Genomic DNA, 14,932 nt, shown 5'->3' with positions numbered 1-14,932 from the left:
CTGGGGTGATTCCTGCTCCGTGAAATACACTTCCCACCCCAGCAGCCTGCACGGATGGACCGGCAGCAAAGAGCTCTTCCGGAGGTGAAGCCTTCTGGAGATGCAGAGCCCTGCCTCAGTGCCAGCAGAGCGAGGGTGGTTGGGCAGCTGACCTCATCCCACGGAGCATCACCTCTGAAGCACCAAGAGCACGTCAGGCAGTTTAGGCAGAAAAGAGCAACTGTGGAAACACCACTTCTTCAATGCTCTTGTGCTTGCGGGGATGCCTGGTCCAGCTGAGGGAGCACTGCTGGGGCAGCTGTAGGCACATGTGAGGAGAGAGCTGGCGGCTGCCTCACCAGGACCACGGCTGTCCCAGAAAGTGCCCCAAATAGCACCATGCAGGTGAGATGTCACCCCATTACTCCCATGTGTTCACTATCCCCGCTCTAAAGAGACCTTCCAAACGTGGATGCCAGTTTATTCCTCTTCCCCAAACACCATCACCTCAGCTGCCTGTGATTTTTTATCATCTCCCTCTCATTTCTAGTTCCCTGGTGGTGAGCAAAGGGGCTCGGGCAGCAGGACCAGCTGCTGATGACTGCAGAAGGGGGAGGCACAGAGGGACAGGGCCTGTGGGACACCTTGCTGTTGCTAACCCTCAGGAAGACACAGGATCGAGATGGAGAAAGCAACGCTTCTCTCACAGTGCAGAACAAAGGTTAGGTATGAAAAAGGCATCGAATAAATCAAGACATACATGACAGCATTTATTAGTCATTTTTACACATCACACAGTGGCAGATGCACCCTGAGAGGAGCTGGCCCTGAGCTGGGACCGTAGGCAATGCATGACCCGCTCTGCGGGGCAGAGCTGGGTCCTGCTCAGCTCCCAGGGTCTGAGGCAGCAGCCAGTCAGGTTAAATAGGTTGTTTAATATCGTACAAGGGGCACACCCGGGATAACAGCCATTAAAGTCCATGGGATTCAGTTCCTTGCAACACAGAGGAGAAGGGAGAGCCTGGGCAGAGCCCCTCACGTCTCGCTGGATACTCCCATTGCCCAGAAGCTCCTTTCAGCTGGATCACCGGTATGGGGGGGTAACATTTAAACCTGTGTCTGCCAGTTCAGCATTTACAGCAGATCAGGTAAGGCATTAGCCAGGTCTTTGCTTGGGCTCAGTTCACAGTCTTGGTGTTGCTTTTCCAGCTGTACGTTTTGTGCTCCTCTGAGCAGCGGCTGGGATTTGGCTGCAGGAGGCACCACTGCTCCTCTCCTCATCCAGGGTCCTCCTGGGGAGATCCAGGGAGTGTGTGGCACTTGGGAAGGACCCCACTGAGCCCCTCCTGGGGCTACGGGTCACAAGCTTCCCCTAAGGGGTCCTGTCAGCCTCCTGCTACCAGCTCAGCCCAGGCAGACGCCAGTGGGGACAGCACTTACCCCAGCCCCAGGGGAGGGGAGCTGAGGGAGGGGCAGACCCTGAGGACCAACATCACTGCTACACTGGTAAAGCCCAAACTGGTGTAAACTAGGGAAGGGAAGCATCCCGACAGGGTTTCATCTGCTAGCTAACAAGCTTGAGGCTCACACACTGCTTCCCTGTTTGAGGACAGAGGTTACTTTCAGGACTGCAAGATGACACAAGGGGGAAGGTGTCACCCCTCTGGCCTGGCTGGAAAAAGGACATGCAGCCAGCTCAGGCTCTGCCTGTCCCAGGCACGGTGACCCTTGAGTGCTGCACAGCGCTAAATGTCTGCGCAGCATCTGGCCACAAAATGCTCTTTAAGCAGCCCCTGTCCCCACAGATTGGTACGGAGGGGTCAGTGCTACTCCAAGCTAAGAGGAGAAGCTGAGGCACAGAGATGGAAGGAAGGACTTGTGCAAGGCCACAGTACAAACGTGTGACAAGCTCGGTCCCAGGGCAGTGAGTGCCTTGGCCCACATCCCGCCCTCCTAGCACCAGCGTATGGAGGCAGAGCGGGATCTTCATCATGGCCCAGAACCGATGGATGAGGTAGGGAATGGTTCCTCCTCTCCCTATGTTAACAGGGTGAGCCTAAAACCAGGCAGCATCATATCGGCCAGAAGAAGCCGCTGGTTTGAAGGGGAAGAGCAGCTCTGAAGAAGCCTTACAAGTTTGGTTCCAGGATGAAAAATATGTTAGTTTCCCCTCCCTACACAACCTTACAAAACACCAGGGATTTTCCAGTTCAGTGCTGTTCCCACTGGCAACCTACCGGGGCTGCCCCGCACATGGAGTTGCAGCAGGTTTGGGCTCTGCTCTCCTGCTCTCCCCCAGAACTGGGGACTATGGAGTGGGCAGTGCTGTTTTGAGAGGAGTTTCCTTACCTTTTCCCAAGGAGATACTTGGTGCATGCGGGATCCAAGCAGTCCCTGGGAAGGAGGCAAGGCCAAGGCAAACCCGAGTGATGCAGAGAAGAGGAAAAAGCAGAACCACAGCTTCAAGGCGTCCAGCCCCCGGCCACCTCCCCTCTCCTCCTACTATCAGTCTGCAACAACCTGCACCTCACTCTGGCATGCCACCCGCTGCAAGGCAGACACACCAAAGGCCAATGCGCAAGTTAATCTGAAGGCTGTTATCCAGAGTGACCTCCTCCTAACCCCCATCACACCCGTCCCATCAGGCACCTGAGCTCCAGACAGGAGTGAAAAGTTTCCCCTTTCCCTCTCCCACCCTCCACCCCAGTATCCTCTTCCTTCCCTGGTTTTATTCCCTCTTTGATTTCTGGGTGCTCCTCAGATAAGTCTTGAAGAAGTAGTTGCAGAAGAGCACCAGGAAACTGAGATACAACACAGATGAAAGGAAAACAGTTGTCCAGGTGGTGTGGCAGACTTTATCCTCCATCCAGAAGATGATCAAGACATTCAATATTATTAATGCCAGCATTTGCAGCATCTGTAAAAAGGTGATTGCCATGGCAAAGAAGCGGGGTACCTGGAAGCCTACAGCTCGCATGGCATAGTAGGAGTACATGACAGCATGGACACTGAAGTTCAAGACTGCAAGCCAGCCGCCACCAGCCACCATATCCTTATAGCCATGCCAGGTGACGATCAGCGTGGTAACGTGGTGGTACCAGTGGAGGAAGATGAGCTTCTTTTTCCGGAGAACAATGAACATGGTGTCACCTTGGGTTGGGGGAGAGGTGCATTGTTAGTCAGGTAAAAGGACAGCAGTTAGGCAAGTTTTCATGTGAGGCAGAATGAGCGAGCTGCAGTGCTGAAGCCATGATGTGGCTTGATACCACCAAAACCTAGGTTCCCATTGGAATCGTCTGTATCGATAAAGCCCATGTAGGAGCCTACCTGCTGGCACGTTTGTGGTACAAGAGCCCCTTGCCCCAGGCTTGCTTACCTAGCTCTACCTGCACAGCACTTCAGACCAGCTCTTCTGTAGTTTCTTGGATGGAAAATGAGTGGAAAGCCCAGCCCTCCCCTGCCTGCCTGCCTGCCGCCCCCTCGCCGCAGTCATCCCAGTGCAGAATTGCGTAGTCCAGGCACTGGCCTGGGAATCAAACCAGAGCAATAACGTCAGGCTGCAACCCCGTGGAGAGAGAGCATGTTGAGCAACAGGGAGCGAGAAAATGAGTGACACGTGCAAGGCTAGACAGCCCTGTTCTCCAAATAACATTTGGACAGATACCTGTAAAAAAAACCTGTAAAAGCAAAGGAGTTATGAACGCACAGGATAAGGAGAAGTTTCAGACTCACCCAGTTCCAGGAGCTTGCTCAGCGCAAATAAATAGCCCCAAAGCTTGGAGACAGGGTGGACGTAGACAGATTGACTACACACAGATTGCTTAAATCCCTTGGTAGAAAGGATGAAGGCCATATGCTTCCACATCCGATGGGCCCCAATGGCACTGCAATAAAACCAGAGGAGAGCTGAACACTGTGCCCAGGGCCCCACCTGAGCCTCTGACAGCTCTGCACGCAGGAATGCTCAGCTAACTCCTCCTCGATGCCCAGGGCAGTCTCAGGGACATCTAAACAAACTATTGTCTTCTTAGACTTCCAAGCAGGTTTCAGCCCCCTGTTTGCTGGGCACAGGCTTGCCCAAGACCTCTTGGCCAGGATTTCAAACACACATATTTCTGCAAGACAAAGCAGAGAAGGGCTGCTGCTCACACCAGAACAGCAAGGCACAAGGAGTAAGTAGGTTGTGAGTCACCAACATGGCCCTTTGGCTTGCCTGGCTCCATGCGGCAGCTCCTGGAGGATGGCAGCAGCCAAGGTATGAGCAGCAAAGAATGCTCTCTCGTTACACTCTCTGCTTCCACTGCTTGAAGAGGCACTCAAGAGTAAGAGCTGCCATGTCTGGTCAGAAAAGGGGACAATTGTCCTGGTGTCCCATCTCCTGACAAGGACCAACAGTGCATGCCCAGGGAGCATTTACAACCTCCTGTGGCAGGCAGTTCCTACAGCTTATGAGAAGAAACATCCCTTTTTCTTTCTTATCAACCTGTACATTTCATTCGCATGAAGAATGTCTCTGAATCAGCTGTGAACAGTCATCCCCTGGATCCCCCTCTTCCACAACTTGTGATTTTACAGACCACTGCCATGCCCTACCCTCACTGAGGGCAACCAGTGTCCCTTAGGCTTGACCAAAGCCAGTTTGTGCACGCAGGCAGAGACGCTCCTCTGGAGTTACAGAGGCAGTAGTTTAGTTTTGGTCTCTCCCACCAAACAGACTGAAAAGGTGTGGAGGTGAGGGGAATGTTGGAAAATTGACATCTACTTGTTTAATTACAGAGCTCGGGCTGAACCATTCTCACTGTCACTGCAGGAAACCAGTACCGTAAGACTGGACAGTTTGAAAACAGATATTTTAGATTGATTTTCACACCTTGCATGGCTGGGGGAAAAAAAAAAATCAGAGCTAGAACCTGGCAGTAGTACCAGGCTGTTTTTAAAAGGTGTCTCTAAAAAATGGGCAGCAAAATAACCCTGTCTTTGTACCATCATTCTCCTGCCATTGCAACTACTCATACTTTTTTCTTTTTTCCCCTATATCAAAGCATACTGGAAAGACAACCCAAGGACTGGTGATTGATTTGATACGTTCAACCAGTTTATGCAATGGCCAGAGAGGACCTCCCAGCCTCTTTCATGCTCTTCTTTAGATTTACAGTAAGAAAGGTGCTTCTGTGAGCATACCAGGGTTTTCTCCACCTTCTACACAACAGGATTAGAAAAAGGTGGTGGTGGGGGGAAATCTCCATTTTTAAGAGTAATAGACTTCAAATCAAACTTATAATTGTCAGGCACCCTTTGAACGAGGATCTCTGCTCTTGCAGACTTCACATTCAAATCTACTCGCTAATGATTTTCAAGCACAGTCCCCAGCGGTCCTTCTGCAACTCATTTGACTTGCTGGAGTATTTCTGGTGGGGAACCAATGACCTGTATGAGCAGCTCACTTTCCCTTATGGGAAAGGGCCTCCAAAGGGAAGAAAATATTTATTACCTTAATGACATAGTGGATACCCAGATCAATCCAGTCCTGAGGGAACGTCTACAGCTGTCTCTGGCTTTAGCAAAGGCTCTTACCTGAATAAGGCCAGACTGAGGGACCACAGGGTCAGTGGTATACGCAGTTTGTAGCCTTTCCGTTCCTTCATGAAATGCTGGATTCCAAAGATCAGGATCACGTAAGCCACAGCAAAAAATAAAGACTTGTGCCTGCAAGTAGAGGAGAGGGAGCAGTCAGGGAAAGACGCAGACTGACCTGTTTCCAGCCGGACTTCTGTAGCCCCAGCAGAGCACTCTCACCAAGAAACAAAAGATCTCCCATTCTCATATTAAGGTGGGGCTTGGTCACAAGAAGCCGACCGTGACAGTGAGCAGAGCTGGTGAGGAAAAACCCTGGGGACTGCAGAAAAGAAAGCAAGCTCTTACATCGTGGAGATTTCCACAGGACCTTGATGGGGTGAGGCGGGATCTGGTAACCTGTGAGCAGGATCCCGAGCAAAGACATCAATGTATTTTATCTGCTTACACGAGATCCTACAGGCAGAGGATGCTCTTTGCCTAAAGAGGCTAGTTGCACCAGAAAGCTAGAGGCTCAAGAGCCATGTGTTATGCCCCACTCCTTTCCAAGGCTTTAGGGCAGCACAGCAGGGCTGAGCGCCCTGTTTGCTGGTGCAAGGGCTGTGGTGGCCGTCCATGGCTGCTCCTTGCCCTCTTGCCCCATCATAACCTCCCTACGCACTGCAGCATGACCTTGACCACTGTTTGCTCTGCCCGATGCGCTGCCGCAGCCCTTCCCCAACAACCGCAGGCGTGCAGCCAGAACCTGCACCATTGCTGCAACCAGAATCCCCCAACCTCCTCCTCCTCGGGGCTGAGGACCCCATGCCCACTCCGCTAGAAACAGCAGGACCCGACGGGGCTACGCGGGGTCCGGGATGCACCGGAGCCGCAACTTCCTCTCCTCTCACCAATTCTCCCTCATCCATTCCCTAGCTTCCCGGTCGTTGAAGTTCCTCTCGAAGTCGTACTCCCCCAGCGGCTGCAGCTCTGACGGGTCAAGGCTCAGCTCCATATCGAGCATCCCTGGGAGCGAGCCGAAACGAGCCGCTCCCCGACCCCGCAGCGGCAGATACAGTCCCGGGGCTGCGCTCCGCCCCGGCATCGCACCGGGGGGCGGGACCGGGAGCCGCCCGGCCCGACGGGGCGACCGGAGCCTCCCCCTCCGTGCCCACCGCCCCACCTTCGGGCGGTGGGCACGAGGGGGAGGCTTCGGTCGCCCCGTCGGGCTGGGGGGGGGGGTCCTGCCACCCGCTGGGTACCAGCCCCATCCAGCCCAGCTCCCCCCCAGTAGATGGGCAGGGTGTTTCCAACACTGTCATCAACAGCAGGCAAAAATACCCTTACCCCCGCTGCGGTTAGCTGTTGCGTCTTCCTTACTGTAGACTGAAGCATCTGGCCCCTGCTGCCGGAGACTAGACGGGCTCTGGGTAATCTGCTACTTGAGTTCCTGCAGCTGAAAATGGCTACGGCATAGTCAAAATCCCCTGAACACCGCAAATCTCATTGCACCCGCCAGTTGCTTCACTCAACTTGGTATTTCACCCAAGTATCATGTCTTTACACATGTCCAACAGGAATATCCTACAAAGCTCACAGACTTGGGGAGGGTTTTGCCTTATGCAGACATCACTGCACCTGTACACGTCACCTGCTTAACTGCTGCCTCTTCAAACAGGAGGCAAACATCTGTCCATCTGTACATTTGCTCTGTATTCTACAAGGCAGCGTTGGGAGATGATCAGGAAAGAGTCTGACATGTGGCAATGACAATCCCCTGGTGATTTTTATACCATCCCTGACTTATACTCCCCATTTTCCAGAGCACTTGCAAGTTTCTCCAGGAAGGCCAGCCTATACATTTCTTAACAGCAATGGTTTTGCCATACCCTGCATAGGAAGAACACCCTGTACGTAGCATGGGCTCCCACTGTGCCTTGCACAGCTCTCACCTTAGTGTTGCCAGCTCCCAGGAGGTCCCGTCCTGACCGGAGGACTGCAGCTCGAGGACTGCACAGTCTCCTCCCCATCACTCTTCCCGTACCCCTCCTGCTTCCATCCTTGGCAGAACCAAGCTCCAATGCTTTGCTGAGTTTTCCTGCACTGCAATCTTTAGCTGCCCTGGTAAAAAAAAAAAAAAAAATTTTTTGGGAGGAGGTTATACTACCATTTTCAGAAGAAAAGCCTTTGCTAGTGTGTGACATGAAAGGACAAAGCAGAAATTGCTGTCCATTAATTTGGTGCTACACAGGGCCTAAGCTGGAATCACTGCATCCTTTACACTCCTCCACTCCACATAGGTCACTCCAAGATCATTTCCCTCTAACAGCAGTGACCTTAATCATCCTCAAAGGGAGTGTGGGCTATGAGATTGCAGTTGCACATTTCTAAAAGGCTCCTCTTTGAGTTGAAAAGGGAACGTTACTAGATTGTCCTGGTTTCGGCTGGGATAGAGTTAATTCTCTTCCAAGTTGCTGGTATAGTGCTGTGTTTTAGATTTAGTATGAGAAGAATGTTGATAACACACTGATGTTTTAGTTGTTGCTAAGTAGTGTTTACACTACTCAAGGACTTTTCAGCTTCCCATGCTCGCCAGGTGCACAAGAAACTGGGAGGGGGCATAGCCAGGACAGCTGACCCAAACTGGTGAAAGGGACATTCCAAACCACATGACGTCGTGCTCAGTGTATAAGCTGGGGAGAGTTGTCCGGGGGGCAGCGATCGCTGCTCGGGGACTGGCTGGGTATCGGTTGGTGGGTGGTGAGCAATTGCATCGTGCATCACTTGCTTGTATATTCTTTTTGTTATTATTATTATTATTATTATTATTATTATTATTATTATTACTACTACTACTACTACTACTACTACTACTACTACTACTACTACTACTACTACTATTTTACTTTATTTTATTTCAATTACTAAACTGTTCTTATCTCAACCCATGAGTTTTCTCACTTTTACTCTTCCGATTCTCTTTCCCATCTCACCGGAGGCAGGGGGGAGTGAGCGAGCGGCTCTGTGGTGTTCAGTTGCCAGCTGGGGTTAAATCACAACAGTCCTTTTTGGTGCCCAACGTGGGGCATGAACGCTTTGAGATACCAACAGATTAACCAGAGCGTATTAAGGAATTTATATCTGTTAGCAGTTGCTGGTCACAATATTGATTCATCTGTTCTCGATATTAGTTTATCTGATCTGCACCATACTCTTTTTTTTGCTGTACGTATGTCCTGGTTTCGGCTGGGATAGAGTTAAATTTCTTCCTACTGCTGTGTTTTGGATTTAGTATGAGAAGAATGTTGATAACACACTGATGTTTTCAGTTGTTGCTAAGTACCCTGCTAGTCAAGGACATTCAGCTTAAAAACAAAAACAAACAAAAAAAACCCCAAGCGTTGGGAGGGAGCACAGCCAGGACAGCTGGCCCAGCTGGCCAACAGGCTATTCCATACCATGTGACGTCACGCTCAGTATATGAATGGTAGGCGTGTTCCAGGAAGTAGCAATCGCTACTTGGTTATCAGTCAGCGTGGGGGGCGAGCAATTGCATTGTGCATCACTCATTTTGTATATTCTATCATTATTATTATTATTATTATTATTATTATTATTATTATTATTATTATTTTCCCTTTTCTGCTCTATTAAACTGTCTTTATCTCAACCCACAAGTTTTTCTCACTCTTACCCTTCCGATTCTCTCCCCGTCCCACGGGGGGGGGGGGGGGGGGGAGTGAGCGAGCAGCTGCGTGGTATTTGGTTGCCTACCAGGTTAAACCACGACAACATGTTAAAGATTGGTGTTAGATTTTGCAGTTTGCTGTGCTCTGCAGTGATTAGTGATGTTTTGCCTGGGAGATTTGTTATTAAAACACTGGCCTTGAGCGTAATCTGGTATTTGAGTTTTGTACTGAAGCCATTACCGTGCTTTGGATTTTACCTCATGGAGACAATTAGCAATTATACCTCTTCGTCTGAGAGGTTTTTTTATGGAGGAAATACAGAATGGCACCTTCGTTACTTTCTTCTATGATGTTTCTTCCTTCGTTACAACAACTTTTCAGTATCTTGAACATCCCTGGGTAGTTAAGATACTTCTATTGGTATTTCTTGGGAATATTGTTTCGGTTTTGTCCAAGGTTAATAAGCACTTTGAGAATATCATCCAGAGATCTGCCCCAAGGCTGGATAGTTATGAGTGGCAGGGTATGTCGGATAGTATGGGCAAGTACCTAGGACAGTGGGCACCTCCAGTGTTTTGGAAGTTCACCCCTGAACAAGTGCAGAATCCTGAAAAACCATTAAAATATTTGGAAAAAGTATGTTGTCACCCTGGCAACTCCAGAGAGACACAAATCATTGCAATGTGCTGGGGCCTGGCCCATGCCTACCGAGCCCTGTTCAACACTATTCAGAACCCTCAGGGGGAAGAATCAACCCGTGCCGGTATCAGTCACCCCTATACATAAGAAGAAATACACAAGAAAATCAGCTCGTTTAGTAAGGGATGAAGATGAACCAGGGCCATCACGAGAACAGGAGGAGGAGGAGGCAGAACCCGTAAATGAGATGGCAACCACCCGATCCCTATCCCTGAGAGAGCTGCGAGATCTGCGAAAAGACTTCAGCTGTCGTCCAGGCGAGCACATTGTCACCTGGCTGCTCCGATGCTGGGATAACGGGGCCAGTAGCCTGGAATGAGAGGGTAGGGAAGCCAAGCAGCTGGGATCCCTCTCTAGGGAAGGGGGCATTGACAAAGCGATTGGACAAGGGGCACAAGCCCTCAGCCTCTGGAAGCAATTCCTGTCAGGCATGAAGGAAAGGTATCCCTTCAAGAAAGACGTTATATGTCATGCAGGCAAGTGGGCCACTATGGAGAGATGTTTCCAGTACCTGAGAGAATTAGGCGTGCTGGAGGTGGTTTATGATGAGCTGAACAACGAGCAGTTATCCAAAGATCCAGATGAAGTCAAGTGCACACGATCCATGTGGCGGAAGTTTGTATAGAGTGCACCATCGTCATACGCCAACTCATTGGCAGTAATGACCTGGAAAGACGGAGAGGAACAAATGGTGGATAAATGGGCTGGCCAACTCCGGCAGTATGAAGAAAGTCTCTCTTCCTCCCTATGGGCCTGTGTCTCAGCTGTGGAGAAACTGTCCTGGGAGTTCCAGCGATTCAAAGAGGATATGTCCTACTCCCCACCTGTGTGGACCAGTATCTCAGCCATTAGGGATAAGTGTTCCTCTGCTCAAGAGAGAGGACATAGTGGATACACACCACAGGCCACACCCTGTGTGACCACGGAGGGGACATGAGGAAGTGGGATGGAAAATCTACCTCGACCCTAAAGGCACGGGTCCATGAGTTGCAAGGAAAAACAATCACAAAAGGGGGTTCTTCCAGGAAAATTGGGGGTAAACCCATCTGGGCTGCTGCATTGTGGCAAGATATTGCTGCCCGGGTAGAGAATCTGGTTGTAAAAGTATGTCATGTAGATGCTTATGTACCGAAGAGTCGGGCCACTGAAGGACATCAAAACAACCAGCAGGTGGACCAGGCTGCTAAGATTGAGGTGGCTCGGGTAGCTCTGGACTGGCAACATAAGGGTGAATTATTTATATCTCAGTGGGCTATAATGAGTGATGACACTTCAGGCCATCAAGGAAGAGATGCAACATATAGTTGGGCTTGTGATCGAGGGGTGGACTTGACCATGGACGCTATTGCACAGGTTATCCATGAATGCGAAACGTGCGCTGCAATCAAGCAAGCCAAGCAAGTAAAGCCTCTCTGGTATGGAGGACAATGGTTGAAATATAAATATGGGGAGGCTTGGCAGATTGATTATATCACACTCCCACAAACCCGCCAAGGCAAGCACTATGTACTTACCACGGTGGAAGCCACCACTGGATGGCTGGAAGCATATCCCAGCCCCATGCCACTGCCTGGAACTCTATCCCGCGTCTTGAAAAGCAAGTCCTATGGCAACATGGCACCCCACAAAGAATTGAGTCAGACAACAGGACTCATTTCCAAAACATCCTCATAGACGCCTGGGCCAAAGAGCATGGCATTGAGTGGGTCTATCACATCCCCTACCATGCACCAGCCTCTGGGAAAATCGAATGGTACAGTGGACCGCTAAAGACTGCACTGAGAGCAATGGGTGCTGGGACATTTAAACATTGGGATACACATTTAGCAAAGGTCACCCGGTTAGTCAACACTAGGGGATCTGCTAATCGAGCTGCCCCTGCCCAATTAAAACTTTTAGGTACTGTAGAGGGAGTTGAAGTCCCTGTAGTGCACATAAAAAATGTGCTGGGGAAGACAGTTTGGGTTACTCGTGCCTCGGGCAAAGGAAAACCCATTCATGGGATTGCTTTTGCTCAAGGACCTGGGTAATGTGAAATGATGGCGAAGCCCGATGTATACCTCAAGGGGATTTGATTTTGGGTGAAAATAGCCAATGAACTGAATTGTATGATGTTAATTGCTATATAATACTGTCTGCCATCACTTCTATGGTTGCTATATGTCATATCAAAGGTATTACAGTAAGAATCACCCAGATTAATGAAGAATGAACTTTGATGAAACCGAGCAAAGTGCAGCGGTGATGGAACCAGAACTGGCTTTAACATGCACCAATCCAACACCACACACCATCTCTCCTGCCCTGAAGGACTGTTATGACAGATGGAGCCCAAAGTCATGGACTAAGTGAACTCAATGGATGTTTTAGAGGGATGGCCCATAGACTAAGGGAATGATATCTGTGTGTATATACCAAAAGACAGGAAAAGTGGTGGTGATTAATTGGAATGTATTGGAAAGTGTGAGACCTGGGCATGACATAGATGGTACAGAATAAGGGGTGGATACTGTCCTGGTTTCGGCTGGGATAGAGTTAATTCTCTTCCAAGTTGCTGGTATAGTGCTGTGTTTTAGATTTAGTATGAGAAGAATGTTGATAACACACTGATGTTTTAGTTGTTGCTAAGTAGTGTTTACACTACTCAAGGACTTTTCAGCTTCCCATGCTCGCCAGGTGCACAAGAAGCTGGGAGGGAGCATAGCCAGAACAACTGACCCAAACTGGTGAAAGGGACATTCCAAACCACATGACGTCGTGCTCAGTGTATAAGCTGGGGAGAGTTGTCCGGGGGGCAGCGATCGCTGCTCGGGGACTGGCTGGGTATTGGTTGGTGGGTGGCGAGCGATTGCATCGTGCATCACTTGCTTGTATATTCTTTTTTATTATTATTATTATTATTACTACTACTACTACTATTTTACTTTATTTTATTTCAATTACTAAACTGTTCTTATCTCAACCCATGAGTTTTCTCACTTTTACTCTTCCGATTCTCTTTCCCATCTCACCGGAGGCAGGGGGGGAGTGAGCGAACGGCTCTATGGTGTTTAGTTGCCAGCTGGGGTTAAACCATGACACAGATCCAGTCTTATTGACCATGGAGCGTGTTGTGAGTAGATGCCTTGAAGTCACACTAGTGCAGGGTCAAGGTTATGCTTCAGGTGTGGTGATTTCTGAGTCTGTTTCCTGTAGTTTCTTAAAACTTGAGGAAAAAAGGGTAAGGCTTTTTTTCATTCTACCATTCCTGCCATGTAACACAAAATGGCAACTTTCTTTAACATATTACCCAAGGAAGAGTATTTCCAAGATTACACCCTCCATCCCTAATAGTGTATCATAACATACACTTCCCTGCTTATCAGCAGACACTTTTCTAATTTATTAATTGTGAACTATTAATACCTTTACTATCGATCTCTGACTACGGTCAAGTACTCTCAAAGGGGAATTCCTGTAGGTACAGGGAAGCTTGTTCCCTGGGCTAAGCAAAGACTTCCTAGAAAGACTCTGCTGTAGGTTACAGCAGTTTTACAGCCAGAGTGGCATGGTCATGACCTACAAATGATCAGAGAAAATGTCATTTTTGTTTCAGCAACAGACTTTTACAGAACAGAATTTATAATAGGAATCAGCCAGCATGTGAAAAATGCACACAAAAAGATTGCATTAGTAGACACACAAAAAAGAAATTGTAGAGAGCAACAAGTGTTTGAAGATCTCACATTCCCACCTGCAGTCTCTGCAGCTCAGCAGCCATCCAGCATGAGTTAGAGACCTGTCTGGAAAGGTCGGGCCACTTGTCTTTCCTCTTTCATCCCCCACTTTGGGCAGTAGCATCACCAAGCAGAACACCAACAGCACAGGTATGTGCTGAAGGCAACTTTCATCTGTTGCAAGAGCCTCTACATGCTGAAAGACTAGCTGCAGCCACCAGTAAAGCCAAGGATAAGAGCAGAACACAGACAGCCCAGTAACACAAGCAGGTTATTTTTTGCTCCAGCTTCTAAATGCACACAGGTTGACATTCAGTCTCATTATTCAGTGGCAAAGCCATGTTGGACACTTATAAATTTATCCCTCCCCATGCTCTGGACAGTGGTTTCACTGTTGCTGACTCCGTTGCCTGCATGTTCCCTGTGGATTGGTCATTCTTAGATGGAGTACAGTGGTTAGCTGCTTGATGGACTGTAAGTACAAAATACCTGCTTGTTTGACCTATGCTTTAGCAATTGTTAAACAAGACCTCCTTTATGTAAGATACCATATTGCAAGAGGAAAAGTCTCTAAATATCCCTTGGGAGATGGAAGGGTGAGTTGGATTAGCTGAGTAGAAAAGGTGCTGATGTTGGCATAATTTCTTATTCTTAACCTAGTCCTGGGATCAGTAGTGAAATTTTTCATTTTGAAATTGCTTCATGCCACATGAACAAGAACCACACCTCTCCTAGAGCAGGTCTGTCCGTCCGTCTCTTAGGTGGTGGCATGTTCAATTAAGATGCCGGAGGAGCTTGTGGCTGCAGCTGTTTGGCACTACCTGAGCAGGCAGCTGGCAGCCCTCCCCAGGTGCCTCCTTGGCAGAAGGGAACAAGAGCAACAGATGCGAGAACAGAAGCGGACAGCAGGGATGAGGCCCTCAGCATCCTCTGAGATACCTGTCTTGCCTAGTAAGGCAGGGCTTTCTCTTTGACAGACTGAAAGCTCACCTGAGCAATCCAGATACAGCTGCTACATTCCCATTACCCTCTTTCCTCCCTGATACCGAATACACCTGCCTGCGCTCCCTAGCACGCGGACAGCTGCCGAGTCCAGTGCCTGCGCACTGGCACTGTACTCAGAACCACTGTGGGACTCAGGATGGTTGAGAAGCTGACATGCAATGTAGACATCTAAGTGATTTGTAAATAAACAGCTGAGCTTATTTCCACACATGCCAGTGAGTTGCAGAGAGCTTAGCTGCTGCACGTGAGGAAGCAGAGCCCCAGCAACACTTCACACATAACTGTTCTCAT

At 49.3% G+C, this 14,932-nt stretch overlaps 1 protein-coding gene across 1 annotated transcript; it reads right to left on the bottom strand.

Annotated features, from left to right (window-relative positions):
* Positions 1-2,701: 2,701 nt before the first annotated feature.
* On the bottom strand, positions 2,702-6,556 carry ELOVL3 (ELOVL fatty acid elongase 3). Its single transcript, XM_075155439.1, has 4 exons — positions 6,444-6,556; positions 5,554-5,685; positions 3,712-3,863; positions 2,702-3,129 (listed from the first exon to the last, which is right to left on the bottom strand). The coding sequence occupies exons 1-4, from the start codon at positions 6,554-6,556 to the stop codon at positions 2,708-2,710; spliced, it is 819 nt and encodes a 272-aa protein (XP_075011540.1). The 3' UTR covers positions 2,702-2,707.
* Positions 6,557-14,932: the final 8,376 nt, after the last annotated feature.

Source organism: Calonectris borealis, chromosome 7, assembly GCF_964195595.1.
Source record: "Calonectris borealis chromosome 7, bCalBor7.hap1.2, whole genome shotgun sequence".
In the NCBI taxonomy this organism is placed as follows: Eukaryota; Metazoa; Chordata; class Aves; order Procellariiformes; family Procellariidae; genus Calonectris; species Calonectris borealis.
This window is presented reverse-complemented; position numbering and strand designations above follow the sequence as displayed.